We start from the raw sequence: 20,025 nt of genomic DNA, 5'->3' as shown, positions 1-20,025 counted from the left end.
CATGTCAAGGCTCATGACTAAGTTCACCAGAAAACTCATTTGTTCTGACCTGGACTTTGAGATGAGACCCAGGAGCCTTCTCCTCTTGACTCTACTTTGTTTCTAAATTAATGTGGGTGGGGCCTGGGGCCAGCGGTTAATGTGGGTGGGGCCTGGGGCCCCCCGCTCCCCCCGGTTTTGTTTTGGTTTTTTTTGGTCTGAGAGAAAAGGGCTAATCTCAGCCTTTCGTTTGCTCCTGGGGGGCTTGGGTTCAGAGCTTTTCCGACTGTGTCATGGGGAGCATTGAAAAAGGCACTGTCTCCAGAACAGATGAGTGTATCACTCATTGGATGGCCCTGCCTGGAGATTCCCCTGCTTTCCCCTCCACTGCCAGGCTGCAGAAAACGGCCCATCCTTGTGCATGCGGGCTGCTAGCTGCGAGGTCTCCTAATCCTGCCCAGGAGTGGTTGCTGCATTGTCCTTCCTGCAAGTAGCCAGCAGCCTTGAGTTGGCATCCTGCTCTTTCCATTTGGCAGCAAGTGCTGACCCATCACTGTCTGTTGTCCACGGGCCTTGGGTTGAGCCACCTCTGCTGCCTTCACCATCAGGACTGTAGCCCGTGCTGACATTCCCGTGTGCTTTGGCTTGACCTTTTAGGAGCAGGGTTTGTAAATTAAGGGGGTGCCCCCCCAACAGGTGCACACTCGGTTATCTATTCACTTCCACAGTGACTTCTTCTTACTGCGCCCCTGGGACCTCATGTGTCTCAGCCTCTGTCCCCATCTTCTCAGCTCCAGGGTCACTGTTTCCTGCTGTCTGTTTCTGCTCCTTTTCCCCTTCCAAGCAGTCTGCAAAGAAAAGGCAATGAGGATGATGACAATGGTGGTAATGATGATGTATTATTATAGCAGTACTTCCACAGTGCTCGCTAGGTACCTGTCACTGACATCAGCACTTTGTATGTATTAACTCATTTTGTCATCGTTCCCATTTTACAGATGAGAAAACGGAGGCTCATACGTTAAGCAGCCAGCCCGTTGGGTCACACAGCTCATAAATGATAGAGCTGGAATTTGTACTCACGTAGTCTGGTTCCAGTTGTTACAGTTTCAGCAAGGTGGAACCCTCTGAGCCTAGCTCTTGTCTTTATCGTCTTTAAAATTTTTTGATGGTGAAGAAATGTGAGGGCTGTGGGCAAGGAGGAGAGTCCAGCGGCTGAGGAAGAGGGTTGGCAGTTGAAAATAGGGATGAAACAGGAAGCTCTTCTTCAGAAGTTTGGTTTGAGGTTAGACATAAGTGTCAGGGGACCATTTTTCTGATCAACCTGTAGAATATGGTGGGAGGTTAAGGGCCCCATTGTGCCCGTGAAGCAACTCAGACTCAGTTTGTGAATAGCCCCGAATTCACGGGTTGTGATGTCATCTTCTGTAATATGCAGGAATTTTTAATAGATTTTTAGACCTTTTATTTGGAATAATATTAAACTTATGGAAAAGTTTTAAGATACGCACAAAGAGCTCCCATATATGCCCTCATCCAGATTCCCCAGCTGCTAACTATTTGCTTTATCTTTTTCTTCTCCCCAGCTCACACACACACACACACACACACACACACACACACACACACACGCTATCCCAAAAAGTTCAGTTCATCTTTAAGCTTTAATAATCTTGGAGGCATAAATGCAGGCTTCTTAAAAATTATTTATTTAGTTTGGGAAATTTTGAGTAATAAATGTTAAATTTTTGTTTTCGTCATTTTTACCCTTTTCAATTGGAGAAACAATCTCTGGGGATTTTTAAAATAATGATTATGTTGTTAGGAAAGAAAAAAATAATGCTTTTTTAGACACAAGAATTTTGAGCCCGGCGAGGCTGGCTAGCTTCCCTCCCTGGCCGGTCACAGACTCGGGCTAGCGTGGTGGGAGCTTCCGGGCTCTTTGAGCAGGCTGGGAGCTCCTGGGCTGTGGGCATTTCCTTCTTAACAGAGCACTGCGGGTGGCTGTGTTTGGATTGGATCTGGGAGCTATTATAGCGCCTCATCCGTGGGCATCCTTTTCTGCAGGCTGCCTTCTCCCTGCTACTTCCTGTGGCCTTCCTTCCACCCGCCTTCTGCCCCGAGGCCATCTCTGCTGAGGGCCACAGGGGGGCCTGGGGCTTGTGAGAGCAGATGACGTGGGGCTCGCTGACGGACTTCGTAATGGGTTTATATTACTTAGAAATGTAGGTCGCAGGAAGCTTAGCCGGGCCCCTCCAGGGAAGGTGGTCATGTGTCTCTCCAGTCACAGTCACTGGCTGCAGGCACAGTCTGAGTAAGAGTGACTCAGGGACAGAGGCTCCTAAATCAAAATTGGCGGGTTTTCCTTTATCCTGGCAGCAAAGTCAGACCTTAGAGCTGGGTCAGGAACCTCTGGGGAAAGTTGGGGATAGGAGTAATGACTTCTGGCCCCCTCTCGAGGATATCCCTGCAAGGAAAGCTTTCAGGAAGATAGCCTTGTCTGGGAACATGGGCTGGGATTGCTTTCTGTGACCATGTGGTTGGCCCTGCCAGCACTGCCTTCTTTTGGCATTCTAGAAGCTCCGTAGCTGTGTCAGTCCCATACATAAGGGAGGTCTAGTGTTATGATAGCCATGTGAAAAAGACGGGGTTACCTAGACTGTGGCTTGGTTGCCAAAAGAGCATATATATGCTTTGATTACATTAATAGAGGTATAGAGCTAAGGAAAAGGGAGGTTCTTAGTTCAACTAAGCCCTCCTGTGTTCAGAACACATATGAAACATTATATTCAATTCTGGATACATTTTAGAGATGAGGGGAGGTATTAGATCCAAAAAGGTTGCCTTGGAGGTGGTCAGCCTTCTATCATTGACAGTATTCATGCAGAGGCTAGGGAAATCGTGGTCTGTGCTCTTTCTAGTGGCTCCTAAGATGTGTATGTATATCCTAGGCAAGGTGTCATGGAGCTGGCAAACTTAAGTTAAAATCCACTAAATGCAATGAGAATGAATAGTCTACCAAGGCACACAACAGTGTGGATGATTCTCCCACACGTCATGTCGAGGGAAAGAAGGCGGACACCAAAGAGTGCACCCTCCCTGCTTTTCTCCGTAGTAGACAGATGGCAGAACGAATCCAAAGCGACTGCCAAACGCCCTTGTGGGGTTAGGTGCTGGCAGTAACCGCAAGGGGCGCGAGGGAGGAGTCTGGGTGCTGGCAGAGTTCCTTGACATGGGTGCTGGTGACACAGGCGGGTGGGCTGGAGAGAATCCAGTGAACTCTGTGCTTCAGATGTGTGCACTTTTCTGTGTGTGCGTATCCGACTTCAGTAAAATAAAAATAGGATAGTCTGAAGATTGTGAAATCACGCAAGTGGGCTAGAGGCTCTGGAACTGCACATAGAATTTTTGGAATTTGCACAGACCGAGGTAGATAGAGATACAGATCCAGAGAAGGGGCCAGACACCACTCCACCCACTGCCCGGGTGTTACGGAGGGGTGAGGGGATTTTCTATTCCTTTAAACTTTCCTGAGCACCCAGTGAGACATATTAGTGACCACGGATAGGCTAGATCTGATCAAAGGGTTTGAACTGCTTCCTACGCTGTGCTGCCCTGCAGGGGAGTCTCTTTTTAAGGGACTCTTTCTCTAGCATTCACACCCAGCATGGCTTTCCCAGCAGGGCTGTGGGGTGCTGCGGGGGTGGCGCGGGGATGGGCAGCCAGCGTGGCGACTCTCTTTCACTCCTGACTGCTCTCTTGTGCTTCCTCCAGCTTTTTGATCACGTGGCTGAGTGCCTGGGAGACTTTATGGAGAAAAAAAAAATCAAGGACAAGAAATTACCTGTGGGATTCACGTTTTCTTTCCCTTGTCGGCAGTCCAAAATAGACGAGGTAAGCACGTGCTGGGATTGGCGGGCCCGGCAGAAGCCCCAGAGTGGGAAAGTCGACGAGCCCCTTTTCCCGACTCTTTGTCCCTTTTGCTCACCAGATGGATGGCCTGCATATCTTGTATTTCTCAAGAAACATTTGTAGGAATTAATGTGAGGTCATGTTGTTGTGTTTGTCTTTCAATTACTTAAGTGATTTCCAAATTTCTGGAGATGAGTCATGGTGTTTAGGTAGCTGGGGACACTTATGAAATGCAAGCAAGTGAAAGCATAGCAAGTAGTTTTGGTGACAGTGGAGAGAGGCGGGCAAGCCTTTTGTCAGGGCTGTGCAATGTGGGGTGTACCTGGAGGCCATCCTGGGAACGGGGAATCTGGTCAGGACCCCACGTCTCGGGTGCCCGGGCCACCTCTCCAGAGCTTCTGCCTGCGAGCAGCTCCAGCCCCAGAGAGGCCCTTTTGGACCTTCGGGTGGATCGTTATATGCCCACGCTGTTGTAGCTCATTGTTCATTCATTCATCTGCTTAGCAGGGAGGGACTCAGACATACCCCGTGGCACCATTGTACCTCAGACTGCAGGGAGACAGAATAAGTAGATGCACGAGAGACAGAAAACACACACACACACAGAGCAAGCAACCTGTGAACAAACTCCTCATAATAGGGACTCTGAGAGTTCACGTTACCGAGGGTCCCTCAGGTGCCAGGCTCTGTCCTAAGGCGCACTCTGCAGTGAACACGGTATCTTCCAACACGCCCGTGCATGAAGTGCTTGTGATTCCCAGGTTACCGATGAGGACACTGAGGCTAGCAGGAGTCAGGAACCTGCCCAGGACCACACAGCCGGGAGGCAGCAGAGCCCAGATTCGCTCTGGGCAGTTTGGCTCCAGAGCCTGTGCTCCTAACCAGTCTGCTTTCCTGCAGGATAGTCACGTTGGTGCACATGGCCCCCTCCACGCTTCTGGGCAGCAGCCCTGTACCTCCTTATCAGTAGGGTAAGCGCCCTGTCCCAGGCACCGCTTCAAGCCCCTGGAGCCCCTCCATCTGTGTCATTTGTATAATCACATCATGTTGGAGCAAGAGGGGGCTTGAGAGCTCAGTAGGCCAAGCCCATCATTCCCCAGATGGAGAACCAGGCCTCCCGAGGTCACAGGGCTTATTGACGGCGGATCTAGGACCAGAATCCCATACGCTCCCGTCACCCTTCCCCCCCCTTCCCCCCCACTGAAGACCTCTGAGATACTGCGGTCCGCCTGTCTCTGTCAGGACTGCCGTGGCCCGTCCAGACTCTCTGGTGTCTGGCATTGCGACACCTCCAAGATGTTTGGATCACTTTGTGATGTGTCTTCTCGGTGTCTTCCCGAACCTTTCTCAAAGTCTGTTCTTGGTACTGTTTCCCTTGGCTTCTGAGAGTGGAGACATGACAGTCATGGCCCCCGGGCAGAGAGGTGGGGGTGGCCTGGGAGTGAAGTGACTGCTCGACCTAGCTCTGTCGTCAGTGACCACTGCCCGGGTGCCATCCCTGTGCGGCTGGGCTAGACCCTGGGAGAGGACAGGGAGCAGATGGGGCCTGCCCCACAGAAGCTGTGATCTTCCAGGGAGGAAGGCATTGCAGAAGGGGGAGAGAATATCCTCAGAGGCAGGAGAGCCCCCCAGGGCAGGGCAGATGTGTCTGCTAGAGGGGCTTTGTGGGCAGAGGGGCTAGAGGCACCCCCCCGACACACACAGGCCTTGACCCTCCCCATCCGGGGAGGGCTTCCTGGGCCCGGCCGCACTGCCTGCCGGGAAGCCAGTGGACCACAGACTAATTACCGATCTGGTGGGTGGTTGCCTAGGCCCACTCTTCAAGGCTACCTGGAACCTTCAGGATCGTATAAATCTAGACCAGCTGCCTCATTCCACAGATGAGCAAAGTGACCCTCAGAGGAATCTGGGGAGCTGCCCACAAGGAAGTGGGCAGAGGTGTGAGAATGGGACCGGCCTCCTGATTTCCAGCCCCACATTCTTTCCGCAGCATACTCTCTGAGGCTTTTGGGGGTTGGGGTAGAGGGGAAGAAAACAGTGTCCAGGGGTTTCTGGAATGCCTGGCTTAGGAACAGGCTGCCGCTGAGCAAAGAACCACAAAGTCTCCCGCACACTCCCCTTTCTGTGCATCTCACGGGGCTGTGCGGCTTTCACCGTGAGCGGGGGCAGGCTGTGTGCGGGCAAGTGCCCCATCCCTGTGGCACCCCCAGAGGCCCACAGGGCCCGAATGAGAGCTCTGCCCTGTCCTGCCGCATGTGTGGCAACCTTGTCCATTCAGAGAAAAAACAGTCAAGTATAACAATTATTTTTTTCGAGTATCTTTGATTTAAAAAAAAAAACCACAAAAGCAATATGTAAAGCTATTTATATAGATAATGTAAAGATGTAAAGCAAAGAGTAAAATTTCTACCCTTCCTGATTCCCGAGTGAGTGACCATTGGCTGTCTAGCCTTTTTGATATTTCTCCATTAATCTACAAACAGAAATGAGCCCTATTGTATAAATAGTGGAGTTGCTGCTTACAAATGGGAGTTAAAAATTGGGAAAGAGGCGTAACTCATATTTAGTTAGTATTATCCTTAAATCTCTAGCACCTGGCTTTAGAAGTTCAGTAGCCAAAAATTGCCTTGGCATTTTGTCTCTCTTCCCCATTTGGCTCTGCCTGTCTTCCCTCGGGGCTATAGGAGCTGGGCTCTGGCTCGCCAGTGGAGAGGGGTGGTCAGGTAATAACAGGATTTCTCTTGTTCTCTTTTTACTTGAAGTTTGGCTGTGCATTTGACATCCAGGTAGATTTGCACGCTGGGTGACACCACTGTCCTGGCAAGCCACTGGCTGGATTCTAGTGTGAGCTGCACAGTTTTTTCCATGGCAGCCCCCAGAGAAATCCGTCCTGCAGACAGATGGACAGGAGACGGGACGGAGTCTGGCTCTGTGCTTACCCAGTGTGATTTGGAGGGAGCCGCCTGTCCTCTCTAGGCCTCTGCTTGGTTACTGCCCTTGAGCAGCCTCCCCAGGGACCTGGGGGTTCTGCAGGCCTCCCAGCCCTTGTCCAACCCCCATCTGCTCTCCTTTGCAGGGCATCCTGATCACCTGGACAAAGAAATTTAAAGCGAGTGGAGTGGAGGGAATGGATGTGGTGAAGCTGCTTAACAAAGCCATCAAAAAGCGCGGGGTAACTTTTCTCAGGGCCACCTGTCCCTGCCGCGTGGAGGTGGGGCGATGTGGGGAGGAGGCTGGGATCTGAACCAGACCAAGGCCCTTCTTGGGGGCGGTAGTGCATGGCCGGAGGCATCACACGGGGTGTCTTGAAGACCCAGGCAGATGACTGGGGAGGGCCCACAGCCCAGAAGGTTCAAAGCAGGGATGTTAGAAGCGCTGCCCGGAGGGGCCGAGCCCTGGGGGGCTGCCTCCTTCCGACAGAAGCGCTGGGCTGTGCGGGGGCAGCCGACGCGGGCAGGTGCAGCCTGCGTGGTTGGAACAAGGGCCGTCAGCACAGGCCTGGAGCACGTGGTTTGTGGAGGGCTGTGGCTCCGTGCGTGAAATCCACTCGGAAAAGAATCCTGAGCCAGGTAGTGAAGGTGACTGTGCAGTTTCCATAATGCAGTTGCTGCGCTCTAATCCGGCTGATCTGAGGGCCAGCAGTAATGAGAGCAGCACCCCCCTGCCGGGTCTGAACACGGGGGCTCACTGGCCACGCCCTCCGTGACCTCTGCTCCCACGTGAGAGTGGGCGGTGACGCCCCCATTCTGTGTCCCCAGGACTATGATGCCAACATTGTGGCCGTGGTGAACGACACTGTGGGGACCATGATGACCTGTGGCTATGATGACCAGCAGTGTGAAGTCGGCCTCATCATTGGTAACGTCACCCCTTTCCCCGTGCCCTCAGCCCGTGTTTCCAGAAGGCACAGGCAGCCTCCTCTTGGGGTTTGGTGCGGTCGCAGCTTCTGATCTGGTCTCTCTCTCCAAGGCACTGGCACCAATGCCTGCTACATGGAGGAACTGAGGCACATTGACCTGGTGGAAGGCGATGAGGGGAGGATGTGCATCAACACAGAATGGGGGGCATTCGGGGACGACGGGTCCCTGGAAGACATCCGCACCGAGTTTGACCGAGAGATAGACCGTGGCTCCCTCAACCCTGGGAAGCAGCTGTGAGTCCCACCTTTTCTGACCAGTCGTGTGCATGACTTCGGGGATACTTAGCCAAAGATGTGGGGTTGAGATGGGAGGGGCAGAAAGGCAGGTGATCACAAAGCAAGAAGCCCATCAGATTTGCACCGTCTGTCACTCCTTTGGATAGATATGCGGCTGTGGCATCTGCAGCTTTAAAAGCATGTTTTAAATTATTTTCTCTTTGTCAAATTATGCTATAATTGTGTCCTGGTAAAAGATTTTGAAGATGAAGAGCACAGAAGCATTAGTATAGAGCTAGGGTTTTAAAACCCTTGTACACCCTGTAGTCACTAGCATTGCCGCTGGGTGCGGAGCAAGGCCACGCGGGAGGCAGGGTGGCTGGCAGGTAACTGCTTCCTTCTCAGGGAGTGTCCTGAGAGCTCTGTGCTGGGCTCTGAGGAGCCCCTTCCGGTCTGGCACTTAGAGCTAGTTGGGGAGGGATGTCCCACGTGTGAACGTCTGTCATGCACAGGAGTGGGTGTAAACCTTTCGAGTCATACAGACCTTAAGGAGCCCAGAGAATGGAGAAACTTCTCCCATGTTATGTATGAGCGGATGGGTCAGAGTTGATAAAGAGCATCAGACTAATGGGGCAGGTTATTTTTGGCCTTAGCGAGCTCCTGGCTACAGAGGTATGAGTGACATTATTCATGGCAGTGTGGGCATTTCTTGATTTGAGCTACTTAGTTCCTGAAGCGCCATGCTCCTATTTCTCTGTGATGCCGTGGGTTGCTAGTTCTCTCTGATCGCCCTCCCAACATCCTGGGCTTGGATGCTGTCACTGTGCTGAGAGATGTTCATTGACCCTGTTGGCTTAATAGTCCTTACCTTGGGAGTTCATTTGTCATTTTGAAACCCATCACCCAAAGATCTCCATACCCTAGGCTGGATGATTGGGCTTTCCACCGCCCGAGTTAATGGAATCGTGTAAATGGCCAGCCTCCCTCCACCGGGAATGGGTGGTGGTGAATAAACTAGGTTCCTCAGTAAGAGAATGTCAAGTTCTTAGACCCAGAGTTGAACATCTACTTTGCATCCTGAGACTTGAGATAAAGGATGCCAGTTCCAAAGCTCTGACAGCCAAAGGTTCCCCCCCCCCAATCCATTTGCCTAACTTGCAGTACTAAAACCTGACCCCACCTGACATGGAACTATTTACCGTGCCTAGTCATACGGTTCACTGGGGAGCTATGGACGTGCTTGATTGTACTGCTGTTTCAGGTACCTCTGGGGATATTCTGTAACATGTGCATATGCATCATATTGCATCTCTAAAATCCTCACATTTACACATTGCCAAGCATATGTGACCCCAGGGGTTTCAGATAAGAGATTAGGTACCTGTCGTGACTGTCAATCACTTAATCAGAAGGGCAGGTAACTGCTTCCTTCTCAGTGGAGCAGGGCAGTTACCTGTGATAACTGAGCAAATATGACCCAGGCCCTTGTCTGTGTCCTTTGCCCCAGTGTGGGGGTCCCCTGTGGCTTGGATGGAAACCTGGATTTCTCTGCCATCCATTTTGAAGTATTTCTGAATTTCCTAAAGGGCTGAACTATATCCCTAGGCTGAACTGTGAACCGGGCTCACAGTTGCCTTGCAATAAACATTTTTGGAGTGGTGGCTGAATGGATGCGTGGAGCGAGATGGATGGATGGATAGATAGTGGATAGGGAGGGGGGATGTGATGGAGAGGTGGATGGGTGGGTGGGAATGGATAGATGAAGGATGGGGGGGATGGGGAGATGGATGGGTGGATGGGTGGGTGGGGGATGGAGGAGGAATGGATGGAGGATGGGGGCTTGGGGGATGGATGGATGGATGGCTAGTGGATGGGAGGTGGCCGGATGGCTCGCAGATGGGTGGGTGAATAGGGGAATGGGTGAAAGAGTGAAGGTTGGGGTGAAGTTCATCTTCTCTAGTATGTTTCCCTGTGAACTGATCACCAGAGGTCAGGTCTTGTTAAGAACAATGCTGAAAAGGTGACAAATTCTTGACTTACATCACATATTCCTGGAAATAGGCTACTGGCCAGAGAGTTTTTTTGTTAAAGCATATTTTTGCTATTCTCCTAGGCTCCTTGCCTAAGCTTTTGGAGATTCCCTGTGTCGTCTTCTGTGCAATGCTAAGGTCTTCAAAGCCATTTTGTCCTCCTTGTCAGGGAGGGGTGTTAGCTCCATTTGACTGGTGTGGAAATTAAGGCACTGGGATAGGACAAGCTGACCCAAGACTCTTTGTTGAGCTTTGATCTGGTTTAGGTTTAGGGTTTTCTGCCCCACTTGAAAGTTTGAGTTTTTAGAATGAGCTTCTAGAATGTCTAAGAGTCATCTCTTATTTATGGACAAACATTTATCAAGAAGGGTCTGGAGGAGTGGTTTTTCATCCCTGGTTGCATATCAGAATTGCATAAAGGCCTTTTAAAAACATACTGCTGCCCAGGCACCCCTCATCCTATCCACCTCCCTCCGAATTCTGACTCTCAGTGGGCCTGGGCTGGGACCTGTCCTCGGGAGCCTAAGACCTCCCCAGGTGATTACAATTTGTGGCCAGGGTTGAAAATGTAGGTGTGTGGGATTTGCACAAAGGCCCTTGGTACCCAGATGGGCTGTCGACCCCTACACACCCACTCATTCGTTTTGTCTGGAGTTTGCGTGCGTCACCCAGTGCCGACTATGTCTGGTTGCCAGGAAGGGCATGAGCACGGTAGCTCTGTGGTTCCTGCCTTCACTGGTGACTGCTGCTTTCAGGACAGCAGGGGACAGCTCCGAGTATTCAGCAACCGCAGCCTGGCCCAGAGTTAGGAGCTCGCTCTCTAAAAGGGGTCAGATATTCAGCTTCCTCCCTACTGTCCTTGTATTCGAGGCCTTTGAAATTCTGGTCACATACCCAGATCCTACTCTAGATTTGAGTCCCATCTTCTTTCATTTTTAATTCTCTTTCTCCTCCCCTCCTGTCTCCTTGGCCTTCTTGATCTTCTTTATCTGTGTTGTGTCTGGACTTTTGAATTCTATTGCCCTGTGTGATTCCTTATCACATCCTTCAAAATGCAAGGAGACACTTGCCCCACAAAACAGCAGCAGCAGTGACTAGGACAGCAGAATGGTTCGACCTGGAGAATTCTTCGGCCTGAATGGTGGTGAAGTCCGTCCTCCCCAAACATCTGTTCTTCCCATCGCTCTGCCCACTCTTCAGAACCTCTGCACACTGCTGATCCCGCCTAGCACGGCCTCAGACCTCTCCCAGCTCTCTGTGCCCGGGCTGCCGGTCTGAGCACACCCTGGCTGCCAGGGGCACTCCCGACTGGCATTCAAGTCCTCGCTCCCCTTGTCTGAACATGACCCCCACCCCGCCCCTCCCAGCCTGTCCCCAGGCCCCGTGGGTCTCAGGCCTGCCTGTGCCTGCCGGTGGGCACCACGGTATCACCTGCACATCTGACTGCTGACAGGCAGGTCACCACTTGCTGGGTTCCCAGGAGCAGAGGGAAGTGTGTCGGTGGAGAAGGAGCGCTGCTGTGTCCATGAGCCTCTGGCTTGGGCTGAGCGAGGCACATCAGACGTGCCTTTTCCTCGTCCTGCTGCTCTGACGGGTTCTAGGGAAAGGGGATGGTGGGATCTATGCATGTAAGAGACGTCGTGTGGAAAAGGGAGATCATTTTGAGTGCCTCTAGAGGGCAAGGTGAGAAGCAGTGGGTAGAAGGTGCCAGGAGGCTGATCTGAGCTCCTGCTAAGGGGAAGAAGCTTTCCTGTTGTCACATCGCCCAGTGGGGGCCGGCTGCCTAGGGAGGAAGTGAGCTAATGACGGCAGCCAGAGACAGGGTCGGGGTGGGGCCAGCTGGCCGCCAGCGTGACAGTAATAGCTCCCATTTAATGGCGGTGCCCATGAGAGAGGCACAGTGGCGCAGTGCCTAGAGCACAGCCTCTGGGGCTTAACTGGTTCCACGTGTGCATTTGCTGCCTCTTAGCTCTGTGACCGTGGGCAAGTGACACAACCTCTCTGAACCTCAGTTTCCTCATCTGTGAAACTGAGAATGACATTGTCCACCTCATAGGGCTATAATGAGGATGGAGTAAGTTAGTGCACGTGAAGTGCTCAGTAAAGCGTGAGATGCAGAGCAAGGCCACATACTCATGATGAGCTGAGATTGTAGTGTGTCACCCCTGTGAACCCATATTCTCCACACAGTAACCTTATCAGCAGGCCCTGCCGTTCTCCCCATTACCCGGGTGAGGAAACCAGGGAGCAAGGAGCACGGCAAGGGCAGAGCCGGCATGGAGCCCAGACCGTCTGGCTTCTATACCTGCTTTGAGATTCCGGCTCGGGGCTACGCAGAGGCTGTTCCCATAGGTCCTTTGGGTGGTGGCTGAGTGGCCGGGACTCAGAGAGGCACTCTTCTGCCAGGGATCCCCGACACAGTTGTGGCTGTGTCACGGTTGCCAGGAAGGGCATGAGCACGGTAGGACCGGCGATCGTGTCCGGTCCCGTCAGGAGCGGGAACAAGGAGAACCGTGTTTCTCTGCGCCTGTCTTGGGGCAAGGGAGGGCCAGGTGCTCAGCTAAGCAGCCTTGGCTCCTGGGCCCGGCTCTGAATGGAACAGGTGGTTCTGCTGTGTCACGGGCGGCTCTGGGGTTCCAGCTGGGCTCCTGGATGAGGGCCTGCTGCTTTGATCTGTCCGCCTCGGGGCTCCCTCCTGGCCCCTGCTCAGCCAGCACGCGGGGTCTGAATCTGGCTCAGAGGTGGCACGGAGCTCTGGTTCGTGGTCGCCTCTCTCCTGCAGCGTTGGCCTCAACCTGGCTGCTGCAGTTCCAGAGCCCACGCCTCCCCAGGAGGCTAGAGAGAGGAGGCGCTCTGGGATGGGCTTGCGGCTGCACATGAGCTACTCAGAGCCCTCCCCTGGGATTGAGGGTGAAGTCAGTGGGGGAGGAGTGGGCTCCCCAAAGCAAATTCTTGGTCCTTTTGGCCAGAGAAGGAGAACATGGATGCCTGGGAGGTGGCCAGCGACGGGGGTCCCATGGCGAATGGCTGTGTTTCAGCCCCATCATCTACTCAGGCTTCCCTCCAAGAAGGCATTTACCCTTTGTGAGCTGGGAAAGGGAGAGAATACTTCCAAGCCACCTCCTCTTGCAGGACTCGGGAACCTCCCTGCAAGGGAGGTTGGATAGGAAAGCTCCTTAAAAAAGCATAGTGTAGTGTCTTGTAAGTAATGATCATATCCTGCATTTCTGTCTGGGGGCCTCCTCGTCATCCCGTCTCACCTCCAGGCAGCCTTCCCTGCCTGCCCCTGTGCCCCATGGTGCTTACCTCCTTTGCCCACCTGGCGGTGGGTGTGGGGTCCGGAGGAGATGCCCCCTCCCCCATTGCCGTCTCCTCGTCATTTAGTGGCACAGGTGTGCGGTTTTGCCTGCTGGTGAGACCGTGAGGTTGGGAGGACGAGGTGGTGCCTTCTCCCTTCTGCCTGCCTGTCTGTCTTACTCCTCGTGAGCCGCCCCAGGGGTACGCACGTAGGAAGGACCCGACAAGTGTCACCCGCTTTTCTCCCACAGGTTTGAGAAGATGGTCAGTGGCATGTACTTGGGGGAGCTGGTGCGACTGATCCTGGTCAAGATGGCCAAGGAGAGCCTCTTATTTGAAGGGCGGATTACCCCGGAGCTGCTCACCAGGGGGAAGTTCAAGACCAGCGATGTGTCAGCCATTGAGAAGTAGGTGCTGCCCCTCGGGGCTTTCTCTTTTCCTTCACTCCACCCCCAGCCCCTGCCTGCCTGCGCACACGGCGGAGATTAGAGTCCAGGGAGCCAATGATTCTAGCGGGGAACGAGGAGCTCACTGAGCCTGGGTGCTGGGCTCAGAAGCCCCCTGGGACATATGAGGACCTTCTCCAGACGCTGTTCCAGGGACCTTTGGTGACCTCATGATAATTGGGTGTTCCCTGAAGAAAGGGTTCTGTGGCTAGCAGGATTGGGAAAGATTGCATATTTATTCTCCATTGAGAGATTTATAATATTCATTACCATATCAAAGAAAACCCAGTTCACTTTGGTTAGCTTATAATTTCCCAAACTCCTTTTTTTTTTTCTGGAGAGAGAGAGCACGCAAACGAGAGCACGTATGTGAGCAGGGGGTGGCAGGAATGAGGGACAGAATCCCAAGCAGCCAAGTAGGCTCCATGCCCAGTGTGTAGCCTGACTCGAGGCTCAGTCCCACGACCCTGAGATCATGACCTGAGCACAAATCAAGAGCTGGACGCTTAACTGACTGAGCCACCCAGGTGCTCCAGTTTCCCAAACTTCTTTGGTGCCTGAAATGCCCTCCCCACTGCCTGCCCCCCATTCTCTCACCTGTTAACAACAGCCAGATGTGTTCCCTGGCACAAGTTTGAGAAACTGTGGTTAACAGCTGAGACAGGGCAGATAGACGGGGGTGCACAGTCCAGCCAGCCACCTGACTGCTACCTTCCGGCCTCACCATGAGAAACCCAGACTTCTCTGGCCCAGCTGTGCCTTGTGGGCCTGCACCCTGAGAGGGAAGAGGGTAAACGTGGTCCCAGGGCAGTTTGACATGGTTGGGCGCCTCTGAGTCTGAAGGACTCCTTTCTTGTGGCTGGCCTCCGTGGGCCACCAAGCTCTGTTCCTGGTTCGGAGACAGACATGCAGCCATGTGAGGCCACCTGCCAAAAGATAGGGCTCGCTGGGTGCTAGAGATGTCCTTTCATCTCTGCACAAAGCTGTCGTTCCCACTGCTCTGCTGTGTGCTGGAGACTCCCATCGAGCTGGTGGCTTCCTAGCTCAGGCTCCTGGGAGCAGATGCAGGTCAGTGGGCTGCAGTTAGAGGAGGCGGCTGTGGGAATTGGAAGGGGTTTATGTGGACTCACTCCTCTGTCACATCCCTGGGCATTTACCCTCGGATCACTCTCCTTCAGGAGCTATTGGGGCAGAGCGACTGTCGGCAGGGCGCCATGATAACCGGTTTCCAGCCGTCTCTTTTCTCAAGCCTCCCGGCTCACTACTGCAGAGGCAGGGGGCAAGAGCCTCCTGACATGTCTTCACAGTCATTCACAGACTCAAGAAATGCCTACCTTCCTTTTGGCCTGCTTCTGGTGTTGGCTCTTTGGTTACCAAGAAGCAAAAGCCCACTTGAACTAGCTCAAGAAAACACATCTATTGTCATAAAGGCTGTCTCAGCAAAACCTGAGCATCCTACCAAGGCAGATGTTCAAAGCGTTCTCTTTAAAATCAGCAGTAAGACAGTATCACCCATTTTTATTTAGCATTGTCCTGGAGTCTTAGCCAGTGTTTAAAAAAAAAAAAAAGGCATAAGAATAAAAAAAAGAAAGAGGAAGTAAAATTATCATTATTTGCAGATGTTAATTGTCTGTGTGGGACACCAGAAACATCTAGAGACGTGAATAGAATAACAAGAGGCTAGGGAGTTGTCTGGAGATAAGATACAAAAGTCAACTGTATTTCTGTATATTGGCAATAATTAAAATATATATGTTTTTAAATAAGTCTTTTATTTTAGAATATTTTTAGACTTAGAAAAATTGCAACGGTGGTACAGAGTGTTCCTGTATATTGCTGACTCCATTTTCCCCATTGTTAAACATCTTATGTTACTATGGTACGTGAGGGTGAAAAAAAGGAATATATATATATATATATATATATATATATATATATATATATATATGAATATATGCCGTCTATACCATACCATCTGTAATAGTAACAAAATCCTGAAGTACTTCGGGATGAATCCAACAAAAGATACACAAAACAGGTATGCAGAAAATTAAAATTTCCATGGAAAACCTCAAGGAAAGGTGTGTGAGCATCCCAGGACAGCTCACAGACCTCAAGAGCAGGAGATTTGTCTGCATCTCCTGAGCACAAAGCTCTGGGGTGGAGGCAGCAATGTCTCACCTCCTTTCTCTCCGTGTCCCTGGCATGTCATAACCCAGCCCGGTACAGTTTCTTCTCTTTATTACCTGGTATTTCTTATGGAGGAGACTCCTTCATGTGTTCTTCTCAGGCACTTGACTGTCTTCATCCCGTCATTCACCCATGGTGAACGGGTGTGGACTCTGGACCCTCAGTGCTTTGCACTGCCCAGTGTGGTCCTTAACTCACAGTTATTGGCCTCTAACCTCACAGGAATAAGGAAGGCCTCCACAATGCCAAAGAAATCCTGACCCGCCTGGGAGTGGAGCCATCCGATGACGACTGTATTTCAGTCCAGCACGTGTGTACCATTGTCTCATTTCGCTCTGCCAACCTGGTGGCTGCAACGCTGGGCGCCATCTTGAACCGCCTTCGAGATAACAAGGGCACACCCAGGCTGCGGACCACGGTTGGTGTCGACGGGTCTCTTTACAAGACGCACCCACAGTGAGTCTGCCCTTTGCTGTCATTGGCACTCAGTGCCCATCTAGGCTCAGGACTTCCCCCAAAGGTCAGACTGTTGCACCCAGTGGAGGTTTTTGGCATATGAGACAGTACGTGGCTCTGGGCAGAAAGGTCAGAATTGCCCACTTGAGAAGTATTCCTTGTGTTGCTTCTGTACTGTCATTTGCCCCTCACTTCTTAGGTCTTGTTAGAGATTTCTGTGGCTGCCAGGAACACTGGGTGGAATATGTCTATATCTTAAATTCTCTTGCTTATTCATATTGCATCAGAGACCTCCATCCTAACTATAGTTTGGGTCATAGGTGCGATGCCCACATTCTTGTTTTAGAAGCTCCTGTGAAGAGCCCCCCAACCCTCAGACGTGCCTTTTTTTTTTTAAATGGGCAGCTTGTTGATGCTTTGCATCTGAGAGCAGGAGGGAGATACAAGTTGTCAGTGATCCCCGTTGGCGATGAGGGGCTCCTTAACCATGCTGCCTTCTTGTGTATTGAACCCCTTAGCTGCAAAAGCCTTTTGTGGGACCGAGAACATGGCTTGTGCAGTTTTAAAGATGAAATTCTGAGTCTTCATGTACTATTAACAATAGCTGCCTGGGATGTGATTTTTTGCACAAGACCTCATATTTTGCCACTCTGTGTACAAAGTGCATGTGAAATGGTCTTGTGGTACCTTGACAGCCAGTTCTAGAGACAGTTAAGTGAACGTTGACTTAAGTGGAAACCGTTCTGTTACTGAGCAGGTAGGGTTTGAGCTCATTACATGTCCTTATCTGTTAGGTTCATAGTTTTATCTCTTTGTATTTTTAAAGTATTTGTAATTTTTTTTTAAGATTTTATTTATTTATTTGAGAGAGAGAGTGAGCACAAGTAGGGGGCAGAGGCAGAGAGAAAAGGAGAAGCAGACTCCCCACGGAGCTGGGAGCCCGACATGGGGCTCAGTCCTGGGACCCTGGGATCATGATCTGAGCTGAAGGCAGACGCTTAACCGACTGAGCCACCCAGGTGCCCCAGTATTTGTAAAATTTTTGATAACGAAACTGGCTATCTTTTTCAGGGATGGGTGGTTTCTTGGCAAATGTTTGGACAAGAAAGGGATTTGCAACGTCACATTAAAAATTTTTTTAATTGTGGTAAAATACACACTATAGAATTTCCTGTCCTAACCATTTTTGAGTATACAGTTCAGTGGTGTTAAGCATATTCACACCGTTGTGCAACCAGTCACCACCAGCCACCTCCCGAACTCTTCATCTATAATATCACATGTCAAACGAATAACTTTGACTAAATGTGTTCTAGTTCAGAAGTCACATGTATTTGGTATAGGAACTTTAGATAGTTCAAAAAATTACAAAGAGAACAGAAGTGATTTTTCATTCTATCCCCTGGCATTGGTCACTGTTGATGTTTTGGGGTTCTGGTTTCCCTGTTTCCTTTGGCAGGCAGCTTTCCATACTTACGACAGAACCATAAACTTTGAGGAGGTTCTGTGTCTCACTGAGTCCTAAAGTCCTCTTGTAGCCAATAAAGAATGTCCCGACTCTTGGGAGCGGAAGCAATGGGCAAGTGAAAATAAAAAACAAGAGGGATTATTTATGGAGCCAGGGACCAATCAAAGCAATTGACGAGCTTGTTTAGTTCCCACTGCCCCACTCTCTGCCGGGTACTGTCAATCCTCATGGACTCCAAGGTTAAGTCACAGGCCCACGGTCACCTGATGCGGGTGGCAGAGCTCGTCCCTGTGTCCTGATCTGTCTGACTTCCAAACACCAGGCTCCGGACATCACTGTGCTGTTAGCTCCGTGTCATGGTGGAGGGCAGAACCCCTTTTGGACCCTGAATTTTCTGTATTTGATCGTCCTGTCATAATGTGTATGACTGTGGGCTATTTGCATTTTTCCTTTTTACTTGTCTGCATCTGCCAGCTTTTCTACAGTGCTCGTGTGTGACCTGGGTGAGGAGAAAATCAGGTCTAGAGCATGGAATTCAGGTGTGGGAAAAGAAAGGGGAACCAGAGCTCCCTGAGAGATGGCTCTAGTCTAACTATTGTGGCCTGCTCCCCGCCCCACCCCCAGGTTTTCCCGGCGTTTCCACAAGACTCTGAGGCGCTTGGTGCCCGACTCCGATGTGCGTTTCCTCCTCTCGGAGAGCGGCAGCGGCAAAGGGGCCGCCATGGTCACCGCGGTGGCCTACCGCCTGGCGGAGCAGCACCGACAGATTGAAGAGACCCTGGCCCACTTCCGCCTCACCAAGGACATGCTGCTGGAGGTGAAGAAGAGAATGCGGGCTGAGATGGATATGGGCCTGAGGAAGCAGACGCACGAGAAGGCCGTGGTCAAGATGCTGCCCTCCTTTGTCCGGAGCACTCCAGATGGGACCGGTGAGGGCCTCTGCTGGGGGCTGACACACCCCTGCCGCTTCTCCCACCAGTGACCAAGTGGGGCTGCAGGGAGGTCGCATCTCCCACGGATGCGTTTATTTTAGCAAGGACTAGGAATGCATTCAAAACCCTCTGCTTTCCATTTTTACCACTGACTTGCCCCTTGTGTGACTCAGGGCCCTTGACTTGCCCTGGATCTGGCCTCCCAGGCAAGCACCATCTGTAAAACCACAGTCCTGCTCTGAATCAGAAAGTGTGCTTAAAACAGTGAAACTGGGCCAGTCCCACGACGCTGGGATTGCGGCAGGTTCTCTCACAGACAGATTCACCAGCAGAAGGATAGATACCCAGTGCGCCCTTCAAAAGTCCTGACGTGGTGTGCAGCAAGCAGACAGGGGCTGGGGCTCCAGGCAGATTTGGAGAACAGAATTCAGCCCTTAGTGCTGACCTTGCTGAGCGCTCTGGAGATGCTGAGGGGCTTCTCTGGTGGGTCCTTGAAATCAAATTTGTGATATGAATTAGGTCCCATGTGTAAGTTACTTATGATTGTTTTATATCCTTGCATTCAAAACCACCCTCAAGCCTAGTGGCTTAAAACAGCAACCACCTCTTAATGCTCCTCTGGGCCCAGCTCAGCTGGTCTCTGCTGGACGCATTCATGAGTCTGCAGTCGCTGGGGGGTCAGCTCGGAGGCCTCGCTCACACGTCCAGCAGTCGGCACTCAGCAAGGGTGCAAGAGTGCCTGGCCGTGCATCTCATCCTCCAGCAGGCCGCCGGGCTCGTCCACGTGGTAGCACCAGGGTCCATGAAAGAAAGGAAGGACTTCAAAGCCTTTTGGAGGCCTAGGCTGGGACTGGCTCAGCTTTGCTTCTGCCACACTCTGTCGGCCAAAGTGAGTCATAAGGCTGGGCTGGAGCCAAGGGGAGGAGAAATAGACTCCATCTTTTGATGGGAAGAACTGCAGAGTCACTTTGCAGAGGAAAAGTACAGGGAAGAGAATGACTGTGCACATTTTTACGCACACGCTACACATAGACATAAAGGACTAATTTTTGTGAGGGCATCCCTAAAATCGGGTCACTGTTGCCATGCTTTTCAGTAACCCTGGAGAATTTTGTTTGTTTATTGTGACAGGTGGTTCATCCATGGGTCTTTTGTCCTTCTAGTGTGGCTTGAAGGTCGT

General features: G+C 51.6%; 1 protein-coding gene across 3 annotated transcripts in view; it reads left to right on the top strand.

The window, feature by feature from the left end:
• Window positions 1-20,025, top strand: part of HK1 (hexokinase 1) — a 79,563-nt gene that overhangs the window by 47,603 nt on the left and 11,935 nt on the right. For all 3 annotated transcript variants that reach the window (XM_025850318.2, XM_025850315.2, XM_073878894.1), the window contains 7 exons: window positions 3,754-3,873; window positions 6,968-7,063; window positions 7,650-7,749; window positions 7,861-8,044; window positions 13,605-13,760; window positions 16,212-16,445; window positions 18,538-18,842. In XM_025850318.2, the coding sequence (XP_025706103.1) occupies window positions 3,754-3,873; window positions 6,968-7,063; window positions 7,650-7,749; window positions 7,861-8,044; window positions 13,605-13,760; window positions 16,212-16,445; window positions 18,538-18,842 (1,195 nt within the window). The remainder of the gene's footprint in view (window positions 1-3,753; window positions 3,874-6,967; window positions 7,064-7,649; window positions 7,750-7,860; window positions 8,045-13,604; window positions 13,761-16,211; window positions 16,446-18,537; window positions 18,843-20,025) is intronic.

Source organism: Callorhinus ursinus, unplaced genomic scaffold (genome assembly GCF_003265705.2).
Source record: "Callorhinus ursinus isolate GAN/ISIS: 27379988/994484 unplaced genomic scaffold, GSC_fseal_2.0 scaffold31, whole genome shotgun sequence".
NCBI classification, from domain to species: Eukaryota; Metazoa; Chordata; class Mammalia; order Carnivora; family Otariidae; genus Callorhinus; species Callorhinus ursinus.
The sequence above is the reverse complement of the archived record's forward strand: the minus strand, read 5'-3'. Positions and strand labels throughout refer to the sequence as shown.